The sequence below is a fragment of the Bubalus bubalis genome, chromosome 21 (assembly GCF_019923935.1).
Source record: "Bubalus bubalis isolate 160015118507 breed Murrah chromosome 21, NDDB_SH_1, whole genome shotgun sequence".
In the NCBI taxonomy this organism is placed as follows: domain Eukaryota; kingdom Metazoa; phylum Chordata; class Mammalia; order Artiodactyla; family Bovidae; genus Bubalus; species Bubalus bubalis.
In genome coordinates this window covers 11,478,654-11,506,170 of record NC_059177.1, presented here as the reverse complement: position 1 = coordinate 11,506,170, position 27,517 = coordinate 11,478,654, and the positions used below count along the sequence as shown (strand labels likewise).

Below are 27,517 nucleotides of genomic sequence, written 5' to 3'. Positions count from 1 at the left end.
TGAGCCTGCCAACCTCACCATCTTTGAAATGTGATGACCAAACACAGAAATCCCAAACATACAAGTCCAAAAGAGAGTAACTTATGTTCAAGTAGACAAATGCTTTCTTTAACATTTAGCCTAAATGACTGACATATCAGTGTGCTTTTGCACGGTGGATGAGAGTGGATAAGAGCTCCTAAAGAATTATGGATTTGCAAGTGCTCTTTAAACTGCAAAGTACAATGCATATGTGTGTGAAGGGATTGTCACCATTAAACATAGCTACATTTATACCTAATGAACAGAACTGGTGACTCCCAAGCTTGGTCTTGACCTGATTCTCCAGGATGGAGGAAGGCAAGCATCAAGAGCGAAGCTGGGAAAAGGAACGAGGAAAGTCTCTACACACAGCTCTTGAAGCTCACTGGATATACTGTTAAGTGAAAAAAGCAAGGTGCAGAGGAGAGTAAGGACTGATGCTGAAGCTGAAACTCCAATACTTTGGCCACCTGATGCAAGAGCTGACTTGTTTGAAAAGACCCTGATTCTGGGAAAGATTGAGGGCAGGAGGAGAAGGGGATGACAAAGGATGAGATGGTTGGATGGCATCAACGACTCGATGGACATGAACTCAAACTCTGGGAGTTGGTGATGGACAGGAAGGCCTGGTGTGCTGCAGTCCACGGGGTCTCAAAGAGTCAGATATGACTGAGTGACTGAACTGAACTGAGGACAGTAAGTAGGAGACAGCGTTCAAACATACCTACATATTTGCCTATGGTTTCAAAAAGAAACAATGGAAGAACCCAAACTAATAACTGTTTCAGTTATCTCTAGGAGTAAGGAGAGTAAAAGGAAGAGGGGAAATAAATGGAAGTTTGAGGGAAGGTTTTTTTAAAAAACAGAAAATCACAGATAATAAAAGTAGAAAGAATAGTAGAATTTGAAGTCACCATTTTATAACCCTTAATTTTTTAGAAAAATTGAACTGGGTGATAGCCATCTAATGCTACTAAAGCATTAAATGAGAGGTTGGTAAGACCTTTATAAAGGGTAAATTAGGCTCATAACACCTGAAGCCATTCATCACTGATAACGGGGAAACCATGTATCACACTCTTCCTGATGGGATACAGTAAGAAATATACACTCCCACCAAAGAAGTATTCTTGCCAAAAAATGAAAAAAAATCTTGGACATGAATTTAATCAAGCCTCTACGTCTAACATGTTTATAGAAAATATGTAGGATAAAAGAATATGTTGAACATCACCACAATAAAGCAATCAGCAGGAGTCAAACTGAGACGGAAAGCAAAGAAGGACTTGAGGTCAACTCGTCTTACAAAAACACCAGAATCAGAACTAACCACTGAACAACCATCGACAAAAAAGATCTGAACCTACAAAAAAGATGTTCTACCACCCAAAGACAAAGAAGAAGCCACGACAAGACGGGAGGAGGGGCACTTCCACCATAATAATCAAATCCTATACCCGCTGAGTGGGTGACCACAAACTGGAAAATCATTCCATTGCAACTGAGTGAGAGTTCTGACGCCCGCCCCCCATCAGACCCCCCAGCCTGGGGGTCTGACATCTAGAGGAATAGCTCCCAGAGCACCTGGCTTTGAAGGCCAGCAGGGCTTGAGAGCAGAAGCCACACAGGATTGCTGGAGCGCACAAAACGATGTGACATGTGCACTGGAACTCAGAACAAGGCAACAGCTCCTAGGAGCCTGGGCCAGACCTACCTGTGCGTCTTGGAGGGTCCCCCGGGGAGGTGGGGGTCAGCGGTGGCTCACTATAGGGGCAAGGACAGTGGCGGTGTACACCCCAGGGAACACCCGTTGGTGTGATCTCTCCTGGAGTGTGGCACTTTGGCACTGAGCCTGACACCACCCAACAGGCTGCAGACCCCAGTGCTTGGACCCCTCAACAACAGCAGGATGGAAACACAGCCCCGCCCACCAGAAGACAGGCTGTCAAAAGACGTCCTGACCCCACGGCTGCCTTAAACACAGCTCCTGACATGGGCCTGCCGTCAGAGGAACGGGACCCAGCTGTGCCCACCGGAGGGCAGGCACCAGTCCCTCCCTTCAGGAGACCTGCCCAAGCCTATGGACCAACCTCACACGCCAGGGGACAGACACCAGAGGCAAGGAGAGCTGGAGCCCTGCAGCTTGAGCAACAGAGACCGGAAACACAGAAAGTTAGACAAAATGAGACAGCAGAGAAACATAGCATAGCATAGAGTTGCGGCAGCAACTCTAAGCCAAGAAACTGGGCAACCTAGAAGAAATGGACAAATTCTTAGAAGTATATAACCTTCCAAGACCGAACCAGGGAGAAATAGAAAATATGGACAGACAAATCATATGTACTGAAATTGAAACTGTGATTTTAAAACTTCCAACAAACGGAAGTCCAGGACTAGATGACTTCACAGGCCAATTCTATCAAACATTTAGAGAAGAGTCAACACCTGTCCTTCCGAAATTCTTTCAAAAAGTTGCAGAGGAACAAACCGCCTAAACTCATTCTATGAGGCCACCATCACTCTGGTACCAAAACCAGACAAAGATACCACAAAAAAAGAAAAGTCTGGGCCAATATAATTGATGATCATAGATGCAAACATCCTCAACAAAATACTAGCAAACCAAATCCAACAATACATTAAAAGGATCATACATCATGATCAAGTAGGCTTTATCCCAAGCATGCAGCGATTTTTCAATATCCAGAAACAAGGCAGTGTGATATATCACATAAACAAACTGCAGTGTGATATATCACATAAACAAACTGAAGAATAAAAAACATACACTCATCACAATCAATGCAGAAAAGCTTCTGACAAAATCGAACACCCATTAATGAAAGAGTTTCCATTAAGTGGACACAGAGGGGAAACTACTGAAAGGAAAAAACTGAAAGGATTTCCTCCAAGATCAGGAACAAGATAAGGATACCCACATTCATCACTTTTATTCAACAGTTTTAGAAGTCCTAATCCCATGGCAATCAGAGAAGAAAAAGAAATAAAAGGAATCCAAACTGGAAAAGAAGTAAAACTATCACTGTTTGCAGATGACATGATACTATACATACAAAATACTAAAGAATCTACTAGAAAACTATTAGAGCTTATCAATGAACACCGTAAGGTTGTAGGATACAAAATTAATACAAAGAAATCTCTTGCATTTCTATATATAACAATGAAAGATGAAAAAGAAAAATTAAGGAAACAACCCCATTTACCATAGCATCCAAAAGAATAAATTACCTAGGAATAAACCTACTTAAGGAAGCAAAAGACCTGTACTTTGAAAACTATAGGATGCTAACGAAAGAAACTGCAGATGACACAGATGGAAAAATACACTATGTATATCCTTGAATTGGAAGAATCAATACTATCAAAATGACTGTATTACTCAAGGCAATCTACAGAGTCAATGCAATTCTTATTAAATTACCAATGGAATTGTTCACAGAATTAGAACAGAAGTTTTTTAAATGTGTATGGAAACACAAAAAGACTGAACAGTTAAAGCAATTCGGACAAAGAAAAACAGAGAAGAGGAATCAGGCTCCCTGACTTCAGACTAGAATACAAAGCTACAGTAATCAAAATAATATGGTACTGGAACAAAAACTGAAATAATCAGTTGAACGGGATACAAAGCCCAGAAATAAGCTCATGCACCTATGGTCAATTACTCTATGACAAAGGAGGCAAGAATACACAACAGAGGGACTTCCCCGGTGGTCCAGTGGTTAAGACTCTATGATCCCAAGGCAGGGGGCTGGGTTCAACCCCTAGTTAGGAAACTAGAGCCCTCACACCACAACTAAGACCCAGCGCAGTCAAATAAATTTTTTAAAAATAGAATATACAATGGAGAGAAAACAGTCTCTTCAATAAGTGATGCTGGGAAAACTGAACACCTACATGTAAAAGAATGAAATTAAAACAATCTCTAACACCATACACAAAAATAAACTCAAAATGGATTACAGATCTAAATTTGAGGTTAGATACTATAAATCTCTTAGAGGGAAACATGGGCGGAACACTCTTTGACATAAATTGCAGCAATATCTTTTTCAATCCACCTCCTACAGTAATGAAAGTAAAAACAAAAATAAACAAATGGGATCTAATTAAATTTAAAAGCTTTTGCAGAGCAAAGGAAACCATAAGAAAAAGACACCCTACAAAATGGGAGAAAATAGTTGCTAATGAAGCAATGGACAAGAGGTTAATCCCCCAAATATACAAATAGCTCATTCAGCTCAATGTCAAAGAAACAACCAAATGAAAAAATGGGTGGATGATCTAAATAGATATTTTCCCAAAGAAGACACACAGATGGCCAAAAAGCACATGAAACGATATTCAACATCACTAATTAGGGAAATGCAAAACAAAACTACCAGAAGGTATCACCTCACCAGTCAGAATGGCCTTCATCGAAAACTCTACAAGGACTTCCCTGGTGGTCCAGCAGTTAAGAGTCCCCCTGCCACTGCAGGGGATACAGGTTTGATCCCTGGCCGGGGAAGATCCCTCATGCCACGAAGCAACTAAACCCCTACACCATAAGTGCTAAGCCCGTGTGCTGCACCTACTGAAGCCCACACACCTGCAGTCCATGCTCCACAATGAGAAGCTACTGCAATAAGAAGCTTGCATACTGTAACTAGAGAACAGTCCACACTTGCCCAAACTAGAGAAACTCCCCTCTCCCCACAGGAATGAAGACCCAGCACAGCCATAAATAAATAAAAAAACTCTACAAATGGGACGTCCCTGGTGGTCCAATGGTTAAGAATATGCCTGCCAATGCAGGGGACACTGGTTCAATCCCTGGTTCTGGAAGATCCCACATGCCACAGAGAATCTAAGCCTGTGTGCCACAGCTACTGAGCCTGTACTCTAGAGCTGGAGCCCCAAACTATTGAGCCCACATGTTGCAACTACGGAAGCCTCCATGCCCTAAAGCCCATGCTTCTGAACAAGAGAGAAGCCACCTCAATGGGAAACCCACACATGGCAAAGAAAGAGCAGCCCCACTGGCCGCAACTAGAGAAAGCCTGCAAATAACAAATAAGACCTAGAGCAGCCATAAATAAAGAAAACAGAAAACCTCTACAAACAATAAATGCTTGAGAGAGTGCAGAGAAAACAGAGCCCTCCCTCGCCATTGGTGGGAATGTAACCTGGGAACACCGTTATGGAGAATAGTATTGAGGTTCCATAAAACTAAATATAGAACTACCATATGATCCAGCAATCCCCCTGCAGGGCATGTATCTAGAAAAAATGTAATTCAAAAAGATACATGCACCCCAGTGTTTACTGCAGCATAACTTACAATAGCCAAGACATGAAAGCAACCTAAATGTCCATCATAGATGAATAGATAAAGAAGATATGATATCTATACATTAATAGAATGGAATATGACTCAACCAGAAAAAAGAATGAAATAATGCCATTTCAGCAACATGGATGGACCTAGAGATTATTATCTTATGTGAAGTCAGACAAATATGACAAATAGCATATCATTTATAGGAGGATTTCTAAACGATTATAGAGATGAACTTATTTGCAAAACAGAAACAGACTCAGACTTCAAAAACAAACTTAGAGTTATCAAAAGAAAAAGGTGGGGGACAGATAAATTAGGGATTTGGCAATAACATATACACATTTATATAAAAAAGATAATCAATATGGACCTACTGTATAGCACAGTGGACTCTACTCAATATTCTATAATAACCTAAATAGGAAAAGAACTTGAAAAAGTATACATGTATACGTATAACTGAATACTTTGCTATACACCTGAAATGAACACAACATTGGAAAACAACTGTACTCTAATATAAAATAAAAATTACATTAAAAACAAAAAGTAAAGCCGGGGCTTCCCTGGTGGCTCCGTGGGAAAGAATCCACCTGCCAATGCAGGAGACACGGGTTCGATCCCTGATCCAGGAAGCTCCCACATGCCATGGAGCAACTAATCCTGCGCGCCACAGCTATTGAGTCTGTGCTCCACAGCTTGAGAGCCACGACTACCGAGCCTGCCCGCTGCAACTACTGAAGCCCGGGCGCCCTAGAGTCTGCTCCACCAGAGACGCCATCACAACAGGAAGCCAGGCACTGCAACGACAGCGTTGCCTCCGCTCTCCAGTTAGACCAGTCTGCGCAGCAACGAAGACCAGCACAGCCAAAAATAAATAAATAAAGCAACAAGCCGAATTTACAGTTTCTTCTACAAACAAACAGCATTTTAAAAAATAAAAGGATGGAGGAATTATTTTAAAAAAATGTGGGAGAAATAAGAGATACTCTAACCAAATGCAATGTGTGAATTCTGATTTAAAGAAACCAATTATAAATTGACTTTTAAAAAAATAAATGGATAAAAATCAGACATGAGAGGATATTAGCTGATATTAAGGAATCACTGTTAATATTGCTGGGTGTGATGATGGTTATTCTTTGAAAGTCCTTACCTGTTAAGAGACACTCATAAAGTATTAACTGAAGAATGACATGCTGTCTAAGCTTTATCCCTTAAAATACTCTAGTGTACGCACGTGCACACAGATACACACACATGACACTGTGGGGGCAACAGATGAAACCAGATTTGCTGGATGCAGGTAATTACTGAAGCTGGGTGATGGGCTCATAAGGGAACGTGACAGTCTTTTCCCTAGTTTTGTGTGTGTGTGTGTGCATGTTTTAAAATTTCCACAGCAAAGACTTTTTAAAAATAAGGAAGCAGAGTGGGATATGTAAAGAAACCAGATTCCTACCTCATAAACTGGTCCAATTTCATAATCTGTGAAAAATCCGATGGAGGGCTTAGCTAGAAACACTGGAGTATCAGCACAACTGTGGGAGGGGAAGGGAGGGCAAGAGAGGCTGTTAGTTTCATCCCTGAAAGTGATTCATGGAAAATAAATACATTCAAGCCATTAAGGAGATTGGCAACACATCATCCTTTGGGTTTTATTGTTGGCAAAGCAGGTCACAAAACAATTTTACAGCAAGATTGATCTTTGTGAAGATATATATAGCTACACATAGCATAGGGAAAACTCTGGAAGCTTAAACACCAATATGTTTTTTTTAATTTATTTTACTTTTACAAACCCTTGTGTCGAGGGCTGACTTTCAATAGATTGCAGCGAGGAGCTGCTCTGCTACATACAAATTCCCAAACACCAATATGTTAGCTGAATGCTTTATATAGGTGCTATTTTTTTCTCAGCAAATCTTTTCATTTTTGGTTTTTCTCTTTTCTTTTTGGCTGCACCAAGTGGCCTCTGGGATCTTAGTTCCTCAAATAGGGATCAAATACAGGCCCCCTGCATTAGGAGCACAGAGTCTTACTGGACCACCAGTGAAGTCTAAGCAAATATTTTGGTTTTTTTTTTTTTTAATAAAAACATATTATTTCTCTAATGCTGCTGTTGCTAAGTCGCTTCAGTCGTGTCCAACTCTGTGCGACCCCATAGACGGCAGCCCACCAGGCTCCCCTGTCCCTGGGATTCTCCAGGCAAGAACACTGGAGTGGGTTGCCATTTCTTTCTCCAATGCAGGAAAGTGAAAAGGGAAAGCGAAGTTGCTCAGTCATGTCCGACTCTTCGCAACCCCATGGACTGCAGCCCACCAGGCTCCTCCGTCCATGGGATTTTCCAGGCAAGAGTACTGGAGTGGGGTGCCATTGCCTTCTAAACATTAATAGTTTTTTTTTTTTTTTTTTTTTTTTTCAATTTATTTGGCTGTACCAGGTCTTTGTTGTGGCAGGCAGGATCTTTACTTGTGGCATGTGGGATTTAGGTCCCGGACAAGGGATTGAACCTGAGCCCCTGAATTGGGGAGCACAGAGTCTTATTCACATGACCATTAGGGAAGTCCCACACTAATCATTTTAAGTCCATTAAAATTATGAAGCCGTGAAGCAAATCATTCCCTTTGTATGGACACTTATTGAAATATAGCCAAACGGCTGCCCAGGTGGCTTAGTGGGTAAGGAGATGCAGGTTTCAACTTCTGGGACAGGAAGATCCCCTGGAGTAGGAAATGGCAACCCACTCTAGTATTCTTGCCTGGAAAATTTCATGGGGAGAGGAGCCTGGTGGGCTACAGTCCACGGGGTTCCAAAGAGTCGGACACGACTGAGTGACTGAGCGCACACACTCTTTTAAAGAAAAATCACTATCTGTACTAGTTACTTGTCATTAAGCAGATTTTGAACATTTTTATTATCCAAGACACATGAATGTAATGGCAGGAGCACACGGCTATAGAGATGCCTCCCATTTGACCCAGGCTGTTCAGATATAAGCAAAGGGCCAACACTAACCCCTATCCCTCAAGAAAAGGTCAGAAAAGCACAATGCCAGGACTCTGGGGATGTCCCAAGGCCACACCTGCGGGCAGCCCCGAAGCCCTGCTTGACTTGGATTCTGACCCCGGGGCCCCAAACCTCAGGGACCCTCCAGAAGCCAAAGCAGACCCACGACCTGCTTTCTGTGCTTTCCTCTGCAGGGTCCAACTCTTGGAGAAGACAAGTCAGGAGAAGACGCACCTCTCCTCCAGCTCTCCATCCTGGAAGGCTCCTACCCGTGCTGGCTTCTTGGGAGGAAAGAGAAGAGACTTGCCCCCCAACGGAGTGTTAGGAGGGAAAAAGCGAGGGTTTCTCAGGAAGCGGTTCCGACTCTCCATCCTGGCAAGCCGAAGCCGCTCCAGCTGCCTCTGGGGCACCCGTAAATGGTTCATCCAGTTTTTATTCTTCGGTAAACCTGTTTTCTTTGAAATGCGAGAAAAGGATAGAGTCAATGAGAGGCCGAGGGGGCGTATGCGTTGACATCTTGCTGATCCCGCGACCCCAGATGGCCAAGGACACCCTCCTGTTTTGCTGTGGCTTCATTATGACGATGTTTGTCACCTGGAACCCCTTTCCCTTCATCATGACCCTGCCCCCCCCCCCCCCCCCACCACAAACTGGCTTCAAACTCACCTTGATGGCCGCTCTGGATCTGAGCTTGGCCTTAAAAGACGAGTCCCACGTGAGGCTGTCCATAGTATAGTCTGTCTCCTCCGCAGACTGAGAGGACATCTTCCTGCACGCGGGCTTCTTGGTCAGCTCGTTCTTTGGGATGGAACGTTTCTCAGAACTGAACGTCGGTTTTGAATATCCAGGGACAGAGACACCTGTGGCGCCAGGAAAAACATGAAGTTACCAGACCCAGGGGAAGAGGTGACCCGTCCAAGATGACTAAATGAAATTATCAAAGGCACCGCTAGCTTCTTTTTTCTAAATGTTTATATTTCCTACACCAGATGTATTAAATAATTGCCCTTCAGCATCTCAGGTACTCCTGGAACTTACTCTGCATCCTTGAGACTCTAGTGCTCATGCTGTATTATCTGTTCACTGGTCAAACATGGCCAGGAACAGGAGAGGACCACTGTCACGCATACCGCATACGTGAACACGCTTTTTAAAAGGCTCACATGAGAAATCAAAGTCTGTATTAGCTTTGTAGACTGTAAAATCATCTCCAAAAGGTTAAATGAGGATATTCAACATCGCCAGCAGTGAAACTGGTACCATCACATCTCCGAGCACAGTGCCAGGTGAATGCTCAATAACACCTACTCAGTACTCTGCAATGACCTATATGGGAACAGAATCTAAAAAAGAGTGGACTGTATGTATGTGTATACTGACTCACCTTGCTGCTGCTGCTGCTAAGTCACTTCAGTCGTGTCCGACTCTGTGCGACCCCATAGACGGCAGCCCACCAGGCTCCCCCGTCCCTGGGATTCTCCAGGCAAGAACACTGGAGTGGGTTGCCATTTCCTTCTCCAATGCATGAAAGTGAAAAGTGAAAGTGAAGTCGCTCAGTCATGCCCGACTCTCAGCGACCCCATGGACTGTAGACTACCAGGCTCCTCCGTCCATGGGATTTTCCAGGAAAGAGTACTGGAGTCGGGTGTCATTGCCTTCTCCGCTGACTCACCTTACCATATGCCTAAAAATAACCCAACACTGTCAGCCAACTATACTCCAATAAAACTGATTTGAAAAAGAAATAGAACTAGATTCCACAGGGGAAAAAAAAAATCCTCAGTACATGTCAACTCCATCCTTATTTACCTGCCTAAGATAGTATTTGAAAGTTGGTTGGAATAAGTGGCTGAGTATCTCAGGCACTTGGTTCTGCTTCCTCTTTCTGGCCTCGCCTGTCAGCATGGCCCAGGCCGTCAGTTAAACTCTCTCTTCATCTACATCCTCAATTCTCTGGACCCCCATCCTCCTACCCCAAAGGCTTTCTTCAGCTCCAAACCCCCAAGAGATCATCAGAGTTCCACTGACTGGGGCTGCTGACGAGCTTATCTTTGGAGCCTCGCACCGGCAGGCTGCCATCCAGATGTCTGGTCACAGGATCTACACGGATACACTTCCAAAACTACCTTCCTGCTTAAACCACAAGACAGCTTCCCACCCACTCATTCTCAAAGGATCTTGCCTCCCACCACGCAGGAACCTGGCCCAGTATCACAGGCACACACACATAGCCTTCGCTGCTCCCAACCTTCTCTCCACACTCAAAGTGGCTCCTGGCCTGTAAGGGGTATGCAGAACCCTGAGGTCTGGGTTCTGAGCCCATGACACACTTGCTCCCTTGCTCGTCTATGTCTGCAGATCTGCCCTCCCGTGATTCATTCAACTACATTTTAAAATAATTTCGCATCTTGTTGTTGGGCAACTGACTAGGATATCATCACTTTGAGAAGCTGAGAGTTCTATCTCGTAGGAGTTAGTAAGCTAGTGAGGAAGAGGCATGCTCAGAGCTGGCCCTCCCAATAGCCACGATCAAAACATCTACGAACAAGGAAATGGCACAAAGGTGGCTGCTGTGGTCCTGCTACTAAAGAACTTCCCTGGAATGGTGTCAGGGGCTTGAAGGCAGCACGGACGCCTTACCTTCAGGTGCAGAGCAGAATGGCACCGTATCGCTGTAGTAATCATTCGGGCAGATCAAATGATGCTTCTGCAGCAACTCGTTGTCCACACACCATCTGGAGATGGTCTTCACTACACAGAAGGGAATGAGGAAAGGTGTTTCGAGGCAGATTGATGTCAAAGAAACTACACTCAAGCTTTCTTCATCCTCCCAGCCTAAACCACCTAACAGAATTCCTCAGTGGTGATTTTGAGATTTAAGAAACTTATCAGTGAGTATTTTAGTTGGTCACTTAACAAGAGGCCAACCATTGGGCAAGGCTGTGTTGTGGTATTATTTGAGCCAAAATCTGGTTACTCGCAGAGAGATCAATAAAAAAGAGTTAGGAGAAATAGAGTAGATTGATGAATGGCCCCAATTTTTCACTCTTCTCTGTATCCACACCCCCTGCCATGTGAGTGTGCAGTTCCTATTACTAGAGACAGAGCCCACCTCTTCACCCTTGATGTTGGCCCTATGATGTGCTTTGACCATCAGATGCTGGCAGGATTGTGAAAGGTGCTTGTGCAGCTGAGCCTTCCCTCTTGTGTCTTTGCCATTGTCATGAGAAGAGCTCCTGGCCCTTCACCCCGGACCCCAGCAGGAATCCACATGGAGCAGACTTGAACCCAACGTGCAGAGGGAACCATGTTCAGCTGGACACACAGCTGGACATTGGTCTAGCCAGCTAAGCCCAGCTAGATCAGCCAACCACCAACCGACCAGCAGACACAGGAGAGGAGATCTCATTTAATAGAAGGGGAAGTTGATAAATAACATCTTGGGTTGATGAGCATGGAAACAGTAGAAAAGGTATGTTATTGAGAGGCTTCCAGAAGAATTAGAGCTAAAAATGGCCATGTCTGGCAGGTGGACTAAAGTTGGGAAAAGTGAGGTAGAGGATTTTCTCCAACAGACTTTTTGAGCAGTGTTAGATTTGTAGCAAAATTGAGAAGAAGGTACAGAGGCTTGCCATGTACTCTCTGCCCCCACACATGCACAGCCTCCCCCTTTATCAACATCCCTTACAACTGAAGATCCCGACACTGACACACCACTATCACACGAACCCTGAAGTTTCTATTAGGGTTCACTCTTGGTATTCTACAGTCTATGGGTTTGGACAAATGTGTAATGACATATGTAGGTGAGGATTTTTTCTATTTTATTAGAAGTTTTTCTAAACTATTTGATTTTTTAAAACCATGTACACAGGACTTCCCTGGTGGTCCAGTGGTTAAGACTCTGCCTGCCGATGCAGGGGACATGAGTTCAACCCCTGGTCTGGCAAGATTCCACAGACGATGAGGCAACTAAGCCAGTGCACCAGAACTACTTAGCCTGCACTCTACAGCCCACGAGCCACAACCACTGAAGCCTGCATGCCTAGAGCCTGTGCTGTGCAACAGAACGCACGACACTGAGAAGCCCACGCACTGCAACTAGAGAGCAGTCGCTGCTCATTCCAACTAGAGAAAGTCCGAGTGCACCAATAAAGACTCAGCACAGCCAAAACCCCCCAGCAAACAGATGGGGGAACAGTGGAAACAGTGACAGACTGTATTTTCTTGGGCTCCCAAAGTCACTGAAGATGGTGACTGCAGCCATGAAATTAAAAGACGCTTGCTCCTTGGAAGAAAAGTCATGACCAACCTAGACAGCATATTAAAAAGCAGAGACATTACTTTGCCAACAAAGGTCCGTCTAGTCAAAGCTTTGGTTTTTCCTGTAGTCGTGTATGGATTGTGAGAGTTGGAACATAAAGAAAGCTGAGTGCTGAAGAACTGATGCTTGTGAACTGTGGTGTTGGAGAAGACTCTTGAGTCCCTTGGACTGCAAGGAGATCCAACCAGTCCATCATAAAGGAAACCAGTCCTGAATATTCATTAGAGAGACTGATGCTGAAGCTGAAACTCCAATACTTTGGCCACCTGATGCGAAGAACTGACTCATTTGAAAAGACCATGATACTGGGAAAGACTGAAGGTGGGAGGAGAAGGGGACGACAGAGGATGAGATGGTTGGATGACATCACCGTTTCAATGGACATGAGTTTGAATAAGCTCTGGGAGCTGGCGATGGACAGGGAGGCCTGGCATGCTGCAGTCCATGGAGTTGCCAAGAGTCGGACATGACTGGGCAACTGAACTGAACAGCCAAAAAAGAAAAAAAAAACCCCAAAAAGAAAGGAAAAGAATCATATGCACTACTACTTTGATAAAAATTAAGGAATAAATAGGGTGAATGGAAGACTTGAAAGTTTCCAAGCTTTGTTGCTTGTTCCATTAACAAATGTGCTTTAAGAGGACTTCCTGGGATTTCCCTGATGGTCCAGGGGTTATGTGGACTGCAGGGGGCACAGGTTATGCTTCCACTGCAGGGGAGGCAGGTTCAATCCCTCACTGGGGAACTAGGATCGCACAAGCTGTGCTGCAGCCAAATAAAGGGGAGGTTGTTTGAATGTAGGGGATTACGGAGTGGGAGAGAGGTCAGGGAATTAACTCATCATGAAGAACTTCAGCCCACAGCACTGAAGCAAGGGGCTCTTAGGACATGATCTGGACTCTTGCTGTGAAACTCAAAACTGCTCAGTCATCTGCCCGCACCTGTTTCTGGAGAACAGAGGTTTCCTTCCAAAATTCACCAAGAGCCTCTCATTGATCCATCCCAGAACCACAGCTGAAAGGGTCATTCTGGGCAAATGTGGATCCCAGGCCTCTCCTCTGCAGTACAGAGCCCTCAGCAGGGAGTGGCGGCAATGCCAAACTGACACAGTCCAGCCCAGTTCCCAAGGACCTGGCAATGGCCTATTTGAAATAGTAAAAGATAAGATAAAGCTTCCAGAAAAATGGCAAAGGCCATGTGGCAAGGAGATGTATCCTCTCTGTTCTGATACCATTCCCTCCAAGGTCCTCCCCTAGGCCGTGGGCAGTTCTGTGTCTGCAGGAGCAGGCTGGTGGGGTGCAGCTTGTTATCAGGGCTTTGGGAAGTCTCTCTCCACCTCAGGCATGGTCAGTGGACCAGGTGAGCCTTGGGTACCCTGTACTGGCCTTGTGACCTCTTGTAGGAAGGGTGGGCTTCCTACATGGACCCTGCTCCTGAGCATGGGACTGCAAGGCACTGGCTGCCCCCTTTCCCAAAAGATAATGCAGATAAGACACCAGCAAGGAAAGGGAACGAAAGCACAGAACATTCTGCAGAATTCTGATCTTTCTCCCTCTGTCTGGAGAATTTGCACACGTTTTCCACCTTGTGACATTTGTATTAGCAAAGAGAGAAAGGTTACTTCAGTGCCTCAAATAACAATCATCTTCACGATCAATCATCCAAGTTACAAAAGAGGTTCTTGGGACACCACTCTCTACCCTGAGAAGCAGAACCAGAAAGGTGTCCAGGGAACTGGATTAAGGTCTCTACTTCTGCTATTTCTCAAATAAAAAAGAGAAACCTTGTCAGCAGAAGGCTGAGAAACCAAGGTGGATAATGTCTGCTTAAACCTAATATTGCGTGCTAAGTCGCTCAGTCATGTCCGACTCTGCGATCCCATGGACTGCAGCCTGCCAGGCTCCTCTGTCCATGGAGATTCTCCAGGCAAGAATACTGGAGTGGGCTGCCATTTCCCACCGGGGAATTTCCTAACCCAGGGGATTTTCCTAACCCAGGGATCAAACCCACATCTCTTAAAATCTCCTGTATTGGCAGGGGGGTTCTTTACCACTAGCACCATCTAAGAAGCCCATAACTTAATATTATCTTGGGTAAAAAAATAAAATGAAGTCACTGGGAAATGCTCTTGGCTGATGTTTGTTTCCCAGTTCTCAATGTTTGAGAACTTCCCTGGTGGCTCAGACAGTAAAGCATCTGCCTGCAATGCGGGAGACCCAGGTTTGATTCCTGGGTCGGGAAGATCCCCTGGAGAAAGAAATGGCAATCCACTCCAGCACTCATGCCTAGAAAATCCAATGGACGGAGGAGCCTGATAGGCTACAGTCCATGGGGTCGCAAAGAGTCGGATGCGACTTCACTTCACTTCATTCTCAATGTTTTATTCCACTTTCCTTAAAAGCAAACAAACAAATAATTATGTAATCTCCCCTGATCTCTAGCCAGAAGAATCCTATCAAAGACAGGGACAGTATCTGACTCCGGGGACTTGCCAGGTAGCAGGCAACCAACAAATCTTCCCAAGAATCCACTACCAGTCATCTCTGCCTGAATCCACGACTGAGGGAGGGGGTCTGGCAGCTACACGACTGCTGCGGAGAAGTGGGGACAGGAGGAGACACGGAATCTGCACGGGGTGTTCACTGTCTCACAGGGCTGAGCTTCAGCGAGGGCAGACCTGACGGGGACAGGGCCCCACACACCCTAGGGGAAGCCATCTGCAACCATGTGACACTGTGCGTGGAAAACAGGCCTTCCCCCTCCTCCTGACAGAGACAGACATGGGTTTTGACGATAGACACGAGTTCAAAGCTGGGTCCCAGCCCTTTTGAGCTGTGGGAATTTAGGGAATGATCTGAGGTTCTCTCTCAGTTCTTACACCTGTAAATGGAGAGAAAACCTGTCTTGCAGGGTTGTTGGAAGGATTCTGTGGAATAACATTCGTGAAGCATCTTACCCATCATCTGGTCCCCAGCAGCACCCCATAAGTGTAGAGCTTTCTGAAGCCACTGTATCTTCTACTTCTCCCTCCCTGCAGGCCACAGACACGCCAGGTCTCCTCACCCTAAAAGCACTGTCTCTGCTGCCCTGGAAAAGGATGATTTTCAGGGATGCAGGATGACAGATCAAAGTCTTTGGGGGGGAATATAAGGTACCAGGACTTCTTGAAGAAATGGCCGATTCCAGGTCTGGAGCAATAGACACACAAGATGAACCTGGAACTTCTGATCATTCCAGAAAGTAAGGAAGTTTACCACAGGCAACCAGTGCTTCATCAACAGGACAATAAACATAATTAGTTATGAAATCCATGAGTTCATAATGATAGGAAGAACCAACCAGCCAAACCTTTTTACTCATCTTTGGAAGATGTTAGGGAAACCAACTCATTATTTTAAAAACTGGCAGATAAAGGGAAAGAATTAATTCTGCTCCTATCTTGGGTAATCAGAATCATCACAGAAAAGTTTCTCTTTACAGAAGTATTTCAGTACCGTTAGCATTATAATTTGTAACCCCTAATGAAACAATATATTTAGGCAAAAACTGGCAGCATCATGAAAACAAGAGATATCAAACACCATGCATCTCCTGAAGGGAGCACACAGCACCATCTACGAACTGGTCTCTCCCCTTCTCCTCTCAAAAGTTGAACTTAAATCTCATAAAGTCTCTAGAAATAACTAGTGAACTGCAAGGAATACAGGGATAAGAACAGGTTAAATGATACCACAATGGTGAAATCAGCAAAATCCAGACTATAGACAAATGTATAGAAAAAATGACCCAGTTTCTTTGACAAAAAAATTTACCAAGTATCATCAGAGAGATGGCAGACTGAAAAGAGTTCTTAGCACCGCTGGCTCACTGCTGGTGTGGGGATTTGAGGAGGAAAAAACATACTGGTCAAATCTGAGAATACCTCTCCACAAAATACTAGTCAGTTACCATCTAACGTGGAGAATTTAACGTGGAGACACGAAGGTGACCAGGCGACCAGGGCTAACGTCACTTGTGCCTCCTGACGTGCGGCAGTGAGAGGAGCCAAGTGCTGGGGGGCTGGCGCAACCAGCATCATCTGTACGCTGCTGCTGCCAAGCATGAATTGGAGTTTGGTCACGAGGAAACATTAGAGCCACCTTATAGAGTGAGAGGCTTCTCAAGAACTGTCAGGAGGGACTTCCCTGGTGGTCCAATGGCTAACACTCTGAGCGCCCAACACAAGGGGCCAGCATTCAATCCCTGGTCAGGGAATTAGATCCCACATGCTGCAACTAAGTCCAGGTACAGCCAAAATAACTAATTAAAAAAAACAACTGTCTAAAGAGAGGATCCTGGGGAGATGGGCGTACAAAGCACAAGGACTCTGTCTCGCCACTAGGTGCAAGCTGCACTAGTAGAATCAGTCTAATTGGACTCCTCTGTAACTATGGCATCTGCTTGACTTGTACTTCCAGGGGGAAGCCTGGACAGGCGATTGCAGTGACCTTAGCACAGGAGCAGCTACCCAGCCCTCACTCTCAGTCCCAGGGCAGGGGCAACCTACACACAACCCGTGACAGCGTGGGTGACCCAAAAAGAGGCTGTCCTCCAAATGCCTGGGATCTGTGCTCTGACTGCCGATGACCACAGAGGTGCAGGCAAAGAAGCACCTCCCACATTGTGGCATGCCCCGCCTCCTCCAGGTGGAAGTGACTTCTAGGGAATTCAAATGGCTAGCACCCCCTCCCCTTCATCTTTCTCTTTTTCCTCTTTTGAAAGCCAGATATTAAAGACTAAGACATTCAAAAACAACTGCAGATTAGGGAGAAATCAGAACATGACCACATACACTCAGGGAAGGGTTCGGAAAAGAACCTTAAGATTATAGCTCAGGCTGAACCTCAGCATAGACAGCCAACAATAACTAACAAACAAAACCAAAAACAATTACAAAATAACTAGCAAGCTCTGTGGAAGGGGGAGAATCTGATTTCTAAAGTCACATAATTATTAGATTCAAATGTCCAGTTTCTAACAAAAAAAAAATTGAAAACATATAAAGAAATGAGAAAGTATGGCTCATTCAAAGGAAAAAATTAAATCAACAACAACTGTCCTTGAAAAAGACCTGAATGCAGTTATACTAGGCAAAGGCTTAGAACAACTGTCTTGAAGATGCTCATAGAGCTATTAATAAAAAAAAATGTGGAGAATATCAAGAAAATGATGTACAAAAAAACATAAATATCAACAGGCAGAAAACCTATAAGGAAGCTAAAAAGACATGTTGGAACTAAAAAGAACACTAACTGAAATGAAAAGCTAATTATTCAAGGGATTCAAAAGCATATCTGAGCAGGCATAAGAGAGAATCAGTGAACTTGAAGATACAAAAACAGGAAACTATTGAGTCAAACGAAAAGGAAAAAAGATTGAAGAAAAGTAAAGAGAGCCTAAGAGGCCTGTGGGACACCAGCAAGTAACTAACATACACATTGTGGGAGTCCTAGAAGGAAAAGAAAGGGGAAAAGGGGCAGAGAGGATGTATCTAAAGAAAGAATGGCTGAAAACAGCCCAGATTTAATGCAATACATGAATATAGACATCCAAGAAGCTCATGAATTATAAGATGAACTCAAAGTCTCATATTGACACGTTATAATTAAACATTTGAAAGACAAAGAGAGAATCTTGAAAGTAGCAAGGCAGTAGTGACTCATCACATCCAAAGATCCTCAATAAAGTTGTCAGTAGACTTTTCATCAGAAATTTTGGAAGCCAGAAGGCAGTGGGTCAATATAGTCAAAGTGCTAAAAGGAAAAACTGTTAACCAAGAATCCTATATCCAGTAAAAACTGTCCTTCAAAGGGATAGAGAAATTAAGACATTTCCTGATAAACAGAAGCTGAGGGCGTCTGTTACCACTAGACCTGACCGGCAACGCTCAAAGGAGCTCTATAACATGCAACGAAAGGATGCTAGACAGTAACTCCAAGCCACATGAAGAAATAAAGATGTCAGTAAGGGTAAATACATGGAAAATCATGAAAAATTTATACATGATTTAAGAGACTAATACATTTAAAGGAAAAAAACTATTAAAGCTAAAACAAAAAAAACCAGTTCAAAGTTATGTGCTAAGTTGTTTCAGTCATGACTCTTCGTGACTATAGCCCACGGATGGCAGCCCACCAGGCTCCTCTGTCCATGGGATTCTCCAGGCAAGAATACTGGAGCAGGCTGCCATGCCCTCCCTCCTCCAGGGTATCTTCCCAACCCAGGGATTGAACCTGAGTCTCCTATGTCTCCTGCACTGGCAGGCAGGTTCTTTACCCCTAGTGCCACTTGGGAAGCCCCCCAAATATACAGTAGTATGAAAAGTTAGTATTATATTAAGCTAGTATTATCATAAATGTTAGTATTATAGTGACTTTGGTTTGTAACTCCAAGTCTTTATTTTCTATATAATTTACAAGACTAATGGATTAGTTGGTAACTAATTTCTGGGCACACAATGTATAAAGATGTAATTCTGTGACATCAACAACCAAAAGGGGTGGGGATGGAGATGTAAAGAAACAAAGAATTTTGTATTTATTGATGTTAAGCTGGTATACATTCAAATGAGAATGTTATAATCTGGGGCTTTTAAATGTAATCCCTAAGGCAACCACAAAGAGAATAGCTGTAGAATATACTCAAAAGAAAATTAAAAAAAGGAAATTTAAACATTTCACTACAAAAACTGACTAAATACAAAATAAGACAGTAACACTGAAGAATTGATGCTTTTGAACTGTGGTGTTGGAGAAGACTGTTGAGAGTCCCTTGGGCTGCAAGGAGATCTAACCAGTCCATTCTGAAGGAGATCAGCCCTGGGTGTTCATTGGAAGGACTGATGCTGAAGCTGAAACTCCAATACTTTGGCCACCTAATGTGAAGAGCTGACTCATTTGAGAAGACCCTGATGATGAGAAAGATTGAGGGCAGGAGGAGAGGGGGACGACCGAGGATGAGATGGTTGGATGGCATCACCGACTCAATGGATGTGAGTTTGGGTAAACTCCGGGAGCTGGTGATGGACAGGGAGGCCTGGCGTGCTGCAGTCCACGGGGTGGCAAAGAGCTGGACACAACGGAGCGACTGAACTGAACTGAACTAATGCAGGAGATGAGGGACAAAAGAGATACAAGACAAAAAAACAGCAAAGTGACAGAAGTTCCTCCTTATGAGTAATTACTTTAAAAGTAATTTGGGCTTCCCTGGTGGCTCAGATGGTAAAGAATATGCAGGCAGTGCAGGAGATCCGGGTTCGATACCTGGTTTGAGAAGATCCCTGGAGGAGAAAATGGCAACCCATTCCAGTACTGCCTGGAGAATTCCATGGACAGAGGACCCTGGTAGGCTACAGTTCACGGGGTTGCAAAGAGTCAGACACGACTGAGCGACTATCACTTTCTTTCACTTTAAATGTACATGGATTCAACTCTCCAGTCAAAAGACAAAAATTGGCAGAATAGATAAAAATACATGATCCAACTAGATGGCTGTCTACAGGAGACTCACTTTAGATCCAATGACTCAAATAGATTTGAAATGAAAAGATGAAAAAAGATTTCCATGCAAATAGTAGTCAGGAGAGGAAGTAGCTATACTAATAGAGGAAAAAAAGACTTTTTAATCAAAAAAGGTTACAAGAAGCAAATAAAGCAAAGAAAGACATTACACACCAATAAAAGATTCAATAGAGCAAGAAGATACAATAAGCATAAACATTTACACATCTCATGACAGATCATCAAAATAATGAAGGAAAAAATGACAGATCTGATGGGAGAAATAGATAGTTCTACGATAATACTAGTTGGACACTTCAGTACCCATTTATAGTAATAGAAAGAAGAACCAGGCAAAAGACAAGTAATGAAACAGAGGATTCAAACAGCCCAATAGATTAACTAGATCTAACAGACATATAGAACACTCTATCGAACAATAATGGCATACACATTCTTCTCAAGTGCATTTAAAGAATTAATATCAATCCTCAAATTTTTCACAAAAAAATGGAAGAGGAGGGAACAGTTCTTATCTCATTCAAGCGGCCAGCATTATCCTGATATAAAGCCAGATCAAGACACTACAAGAAGACTACATCCATTATGAACACGGATGCAAAAATCCTCACAAATTCAGCACTATCAAGTGTGATCTGTTCCTGTGATGCAAGGATGGTTCAACATACAAAACTCGATCAATGTAATACACCACAGTAACAGAATGAAGGGGGAAAGAGTCCCATGATCACCTCAACTGATACAGAAAATTGTTTGACAAACTTCAGCATCCTTTCATGATTAAAAAAATAAACACAAAGAACTAGGGACAACCAGAAACTATTTCAACATAATGAAAATCATGGATGAAAACCCATAGCGAATGTCATACTCTGTGGTGAAAGACTTAAAGCTTTTCCTCTAAGATCAGGAACAAGGCAAGAATGCCTGCTTTCACCATTTGTAGTAAACATAATACTAGAAGTTCTAATCAGAACAACTAGGCGAGAATTAAAAGGCATCCAAACTGGAAAGGAAGAAGTAAAATTATTACTGTTTGTGGATGATATGATCTTATCAGTTGAAAACGGCGGAATTCTCCAGTGGCTCAGAAGTAAAGAATCTGCCTATAATGCAGGAAACGCAAGTTTGATCCCTGGGCCAGGAAGATCCCCTGGAGGAGGGCAGGCAAGCCACTCCAGTATTCTATTTTTTTTAATTCATTTTTGTTTGGCTGTGCCAGGTCTGATCTTCAATCTTCACTGCAGCATATAGTACATGCATCATGTGGGATCTAGTTCTCTGACCAGGGATTGAACCCAGGGCCCCCGGCATTGCAAGCCTGGAGTCTTAACTGCTGGACTACCAAGGAAGTCCCCCACTCCAGTATTCTTGCCTGGAGAATCCCAAAGACAGAGGAGCCTGGTGGGCTACAGTCCACAGGGTCACAAAGAGTCAGACATGACTGACTGACTGGGCATGCACACACACAGAAAACACTAAAGATTTCATACACAAAAAACCTCTTTTAGAATAAGTGAACTCAGCAAAGTAGAAGGACATAAAGTGAACACACAAAAATCTGATGCATTTTTATACACTAAAATGAACACTCTGAAAAGGAAATTATGAAAACAATTCCATTCCCAAGAGCATCAGAAAGGATACGATAGTTGAGAATTACCCATGGAGATCAAAGATTTATATAATAAAAAATACAAAACACTGATGGAAAAAAATGAAAGAGGACATAAATGGAAGTACATCCCATGTTCTTGGATTAGAAGACTTCATATGGTTAAAAATGCCAACATTGGGACTTCCCTGGTGCTTGAGAATCCACCTGCCAATGCAGGGGACACGGGTTTGACTCCTGCTCCGGGAAGATTCCACATGCCACAGGGCAACTAAGCCCATGTGTCACAACTGGTGAGCCGGCGCTCTAGAGTTCCTGTGCTCGCAACAAGAGAAGCCACTGGAAGGAGAAGCCATGCAAGAAGCCTCTCTACAATTAGAGAGCAGCCTCTGTTCGCTGCAGCTAGAAAAAGTCGGTGCACAGCAATGAAGAGCCTGAGCGCCAGGACAAAGACCCAACACAGCCAAAACATTCTTTTAAAAGTGTCAATACTACCCAAAGCAAAATATGGATTCAATGAAATCTCTATCAAAATCCCAATGATATTTTTTATAACAGAAATAGTAAAACCCATCCTAAAATCCATTACGGAATCTCAAGGAATATCCAATAGTCAAAACAATCTGAACAAACAAAGCTGGAGGACCCACACTTGCTGATTTCAAAACTTACAAGAAAGCTACAGTAATAAGAACATAGTACTAGCATAAGTGGACACAGAAACCAACGAAATAGAAGAGAAAGCCCAGAAATAAACCCTCATACATATGGTCAAATGATTTTTGACAATGGCGTCAAGGCCAATCAATAGGGAAAGGACAGTCTTTTCAACAAACGATGCCAGGAAATCTGGACATATTTATATATAAGAATGAAGTTGGATCCTCCTGTAACACTATGTAACTCAAAATTAATCAAAGACCTTAAATCCAAGACCAACACCTAATAAATTCTAGGAGAAAACATGGCCAAAATTTCACAACACTGCATTTAGCAATGATCTCTTAGCTACAACACCAAAGGCACAGAAAACGAAAGAAAAATCAACAAATTGGACTTCATGAAAATTAAAAATTGTGCATCAGAGGAAAAACGCAACCCACAGAAGGAGAGAAATATTTTCAAATCATATATCGGGTAAGGGATTAATAACCAGGATATACAGAGAATTCCTAAAACTCAACAATACGATGGATTAAGAACGGGCTTGAAGAGTGCTCTGTGCGCCCTCACTGCCGCTAAGATCAGGCTGGCCGAGAGAATCGCAGCCTCCCTCAACAATGTCTGTGCCAAGGAACTGGTGCTGGTGGCATCCTTCACCAGTGGGGGTTTCCCTGTAATTCTGCCCACACTCAGCCCCAACACCAAGTACTCGGTCATGATCAATGGGCCATACCCTACAAGTTCCCAGTGCCCCTCTAAGACGATGGCAACATGCCCAGCTATCCTCAGGACCCCCGGGGCCCAAGCCTGGAGTGGCTGAAGAAACTGTGAGCTCCTCTGTTGACAGGGAGAGGTCCCCTCCCCGATGGCTCCCAATAAATATGTGAAATGTGACCCCCCCAAAAAAAATGGGCTTGAAAAGACATTTCTCCAAAGAAGATACACAAATGGTAAATAAGTACATGAAAAGGTACTCAAAATCACTCATCATCAGGGAAATGCAAAATTAAAACCACAATGAGGTACCCACTCACACCCATCAGGATGGGTACACACCCCTCCCCCCACACACACACCCCCCCCCCACCCACCCCCATCAAAAAACTAGAAAATAAGTGTTGGTGAGGGTATGGAGAAATGGGAATCCTGTATACTGTTGGTGGGAAAGTAAAAATGGTGCAGGCACTGTGAAAACCAGTATGGTGGTTCCTCAAAAAATTAAAATAGTACTACTATATGATCTAACAATTCCCCTTCTAGACACAAAACCAAAGAGGTATTTGTACGTCCGTGTTCAGAGCAGCATTATTCACAACAGCTAACACCTGGAAGCAACCCAAGCGTTCATCAGCTGATGAATGGATAAGCAAAGTGTAATATACAAACACAATATTATTTAACATATGAAGGAAGGAAATTCTGACACAGGCTACAATATGGATGAACCTTGAGGGCATTACACTAAGTGAAACACGCTAGCATCAAAAAGACAAACACTGCATGATTCCACTTATATGAATACTACTTAGAGCAGTCAGAATTACAGAGACAGAAAGTAGAATGGTGGTCGTCAGGGGCTGGAGGGATGGAGGGACTGTGAAGGTATTTTTAATGCGCGTATCAGTTGTGTGAGATGAAAAGAGTTATGGAGATGGATGGTGATGATGTTTGTATAAGATAATGAATGTATTTAATACCACTGAACTGTACTCTTAAAAAGAGCTGAGGGTAAATTTTATGTTATGTGCATTTTACCACAATTTTTAAAATCTGGGGGAAAACTCAATGGTCAAGAACATAAAAGACAGGAAAAGTTCAAAGAAGGGTCCCAAATGAAAAGTCTAAAAGTGAGACATGACAGTGGCATGCAATGCGGCTTCCTAGACAGGATGCTAGACCACAGAGGAGAAGTGGGCGCTGTGGAGTAGCAGGGAAAACCTGCGGGCCATCTGTGAGCTGGAGGATAACACCCCCTCCATGCTGACTCCCCGGCTTAGGGGTTGTGTGCTGGTTATGTAGGTGACACTCTCTGCTCTGGAGACATGCACACTGGAGTGTTCTGTGATAATGAAACAACACTGGTGCAACTCACTCTCCAAACATTTTAAAAAAGGCTAGAGAAGTTCTGTGGGTTGCATTTTTACTCTGTTGGTAAGAGTCTTTTGATGCACAATTTTTCATTTTCATGACGTCCATTACCTGGTGGCTCAGACAGTAAAGAGTCTGCCTACAATGCGGGAGACCCGGGTTTGATCCTTGCGTTGGGAAGATCCCCTGGAGAAGGAAACAGCAACCCACTCCAGTACACCTGCCTGGAAAATCCCATGGACGGAGGATCCTGGTAGGCTACTGTCCATGGGGTCGCAAAGAGCCAGACATGACTGAGCGACTTCACTTTCTTTCAATGAGGTAATACAATAATATATTAACAACTGGGGGGTTAGGGTGAAGGGCATAGAGCAGCTCATCATACACACCTGGAGGCATCTTGATAAAGGGCTCAAGGAACTGTACTTTGGCCTGGTGCATGGCCTGTTCTTTCTCCGCAAGGGCCCGTGCACGGGCCTGAATGATGTGTCTCTCCAACATTTCAACTTCATCCAGCCGCTGCTTATAGAGCTCCCGAATCTGTCAGGTGGGTGATCAGATGCACAGAAATATGGTGAGATGACTCAACCTCACCTGAGCAGCATTGTTTCCCATGAAGCACAGAACAGTCACAGAACTGCAGAGACCACCTGGTCTAACCAGACAGATCTGAAGTCTAAGACCCACTGAGGGAAATGGCTTAAAGCTTTTACAATAAAGTCAGGAACAGTGCCAAGTCTCAAATCCTGTCTCCTGACTACTGGGTTCGCAGTAAAGAGTTCTGTCATCCAAACTCTGAAATACCAAATGCGAGTTAACACACCACCTGTGGTAGACAAAGGGTTGTGTCACTCAGGATAGAAGGATTTGCTACCTAGCTGCAGAGAGCATAGTGAACTGAAAGCCTCCAGGTGTCGACCCCTTCAGAATTCACCTCAGCTGCTTGAAAGCATTCAGCTGAGACTCCTTTAAGAAAGTCGTGGGCAGCATGGCCAGCAGTCAGAGAGGCCTTATCAGAGAGGACTCAGGACAGCTGCTGTCCTTATACAGATCAGGAAGCAGAGCTGGTGTTCCAGAGACTGGGCATGCTTCCGAAAATCTGGGCATGGATGCCTCTCAATGGTTAAGATTGTGGTTTGTGACACAAAGGCAGGCACCCTAGAGCGGACGTGACTTTTAGCTTTATCATCGCCAGGAAAACAACTATTCTGCTTTCTGTCGTTTCACTTATATATGCATTGTGTGTGTAGAGATGTAAAGAGATAGGTGCTGCAGATATACACCTTATGCGTGTAGAGAGTGTGCATTTGCTTAAGAGCGCATATAGTGTCCTTCCACTACAACGTAGGATATACGGCGGAACGGACTTGGTCTGCTCTTTCCCAGCTGCGTACCCCGTGCCTGGAACAGCGGCTGCACCCGACAGGGGCTGACATTTGCCGAGTGGCTGAGTCGCGCCCTGGGTCCCCCGCACAGCCGCAGACGCGACCCCGCCATCCCCTGGGTGAGCACGCGGAGAAGCGAGCGGGGCGCGGTACCCTGTTACCTGCTGCAGCTGGTCCACGAACTCCTCGTGCCGCGCATCCTGGCTGCCGCGAGCCTTGATCAAATTCGAGCTCACCTCCTCCCCTATCACCTCGGCGGTGTACAAGTTGCGGAAGACGCCGGTGAGCAAGTACGAGATGTCTTGGGTGCGCAGAGAGGTGGGGCGCAAGCGCAGCAGTTGTGGCTCGGGGAGCGGCGGGAGCGAAAGCTGCGCGACGAAGCGGCGCCGACTCCCGAAGCCATGGTGGAAGGACTCGGAGTAGGCGAGGGAGGAGAGCCAGGTGGACTGGCTAGGGCTGCGAATCCGGGCCAGACGCGGGCTGGGCGTCCACGTTGCCCCAGCGAAAGCGTAGGATCCAGACTCAGCCGACTGCCGCTCTCGCTTTCCAGTCTCCATGGCAACTGAGACGCCGCTAACTCCCTGCCGCACTTCCGGCCTGCCTCTTCCGCTTTCCGTCCGTAGGAGGGTGCCATGAAGCCGTCATCCTCAAATATGCGCACAGCGGTATCGCCTTTACTAAGATGAGCTTTTCCTATTTGGAACCAGTCTGTTGTCCATGTCCAGTTCTAACTGTTGTTTCCTGACCTGCATACAGGTTTCTCAAGAGGCTGGTCAAGTGGTGTGGTATTCCCATCTCTTTCAGAATTTTCCACAGTTTATTGTGATCTACACAGTCAAAGGCTTTGGCATAGTCAATAAAGCAGAAATAGATGTTTTTCTGGAACTCTCTTGCTTTTTCCATGATCCAGCGGATGTTGGCAATTTGATCTCTGGTTCCTCTGCCTTTTCTAAAACCAGCTTGAACATCTGGAAGTTCACGGTTCACATATTGCTGAAGCCTGGCTTGGAGAATTTTGAGCATTACTTTACTAGTGTGTGAGATGAGTGCAATTGTGCGGTAGTTTGAGCATTCTTTGGCATTGCCTTTCTTTGGGATTGGAATGAAAACGGACCTTTTCCAGTCCTGTGGCCACTGCTGAGTTTTCCAAATGTGCTGGCATATTGAGTGTAGCACTTTCACAGCAGCATCTTTCAGGATTTGGAATAGCTCAACTGGAATTCCATCACCTCCACTAGCTTTGTTTGTAGTGATGCTTTCTAAGGCCCACTTGACTTCACATTCCAGGATGTCTGGCTGTAGGTGAGTGATCACACCATCGTGATTATCTGGGTCATGAAGATCTTTTTTGTACAGTTCTTCTGTGCATTCTTGCCACCTCTTCTTAATATCTTCTGCTTCTGTTAGGTCCATACCATTTCTGTCCTTTATCGAACCCATCTTTGCATGAAATGTTCCCTTGGTATCTCTAATTTTCTTGAAGAGATCTCGTCTTTCCCATTCTGT

At 44.3% G+C, this 27,517-nt stretch overlaps 1 protein-coding gene across 5 annotated transcripts in view; it reads right to left on the bottom strand.

The window, feature by feature from the left end:
- The window catches only part of DLEC1 (DLEC1 cilia and flagella associated protein), a 92,336-nt gene extending 65,511 nt beyond the window's left edge, over positions 1-26,825 (bottom strand). For 3 of the 5 annotated variants that reach the window (XM_045163942.1, XM_025272605.3, XM_044934150.2), the window contains exons 1-6: positions 26,173-26,825; positions 25,016-25,166; positions 11,018-11,128; positions 9,044-9,237; positions 8,612-8,832; positions 6,831-6,909 (exon numbers count right to left, since the gene is read on the bottom strand). In XM_045163942.1, the coding sequence (XP_045019877.1) occupies positions 6,831-6,909; positions 8,612-8,832; positions 9,044-9,237; positions 11,018-11,128; positions 25,016-25,166; positions 26,173-26,568 (1,152 nt within the window). In that variant the 5' untranslated portion in view covers positions 26,569-26,825. Of the gene's footprint in view, positions 1-6,830; positions 6,910-8,611; positions 8,833-9,043; positions 9,238-11,017; positions 11,129-25,015; positions 25,167-26,172 lie in introns of those variants that run through there. The other 2 variants (XM_044934149.2, XM_044934151.2) reach the window with 2 other exon arrangements.
- Positions 26,826-27,517: the final 692 nt, after the last annotated feature.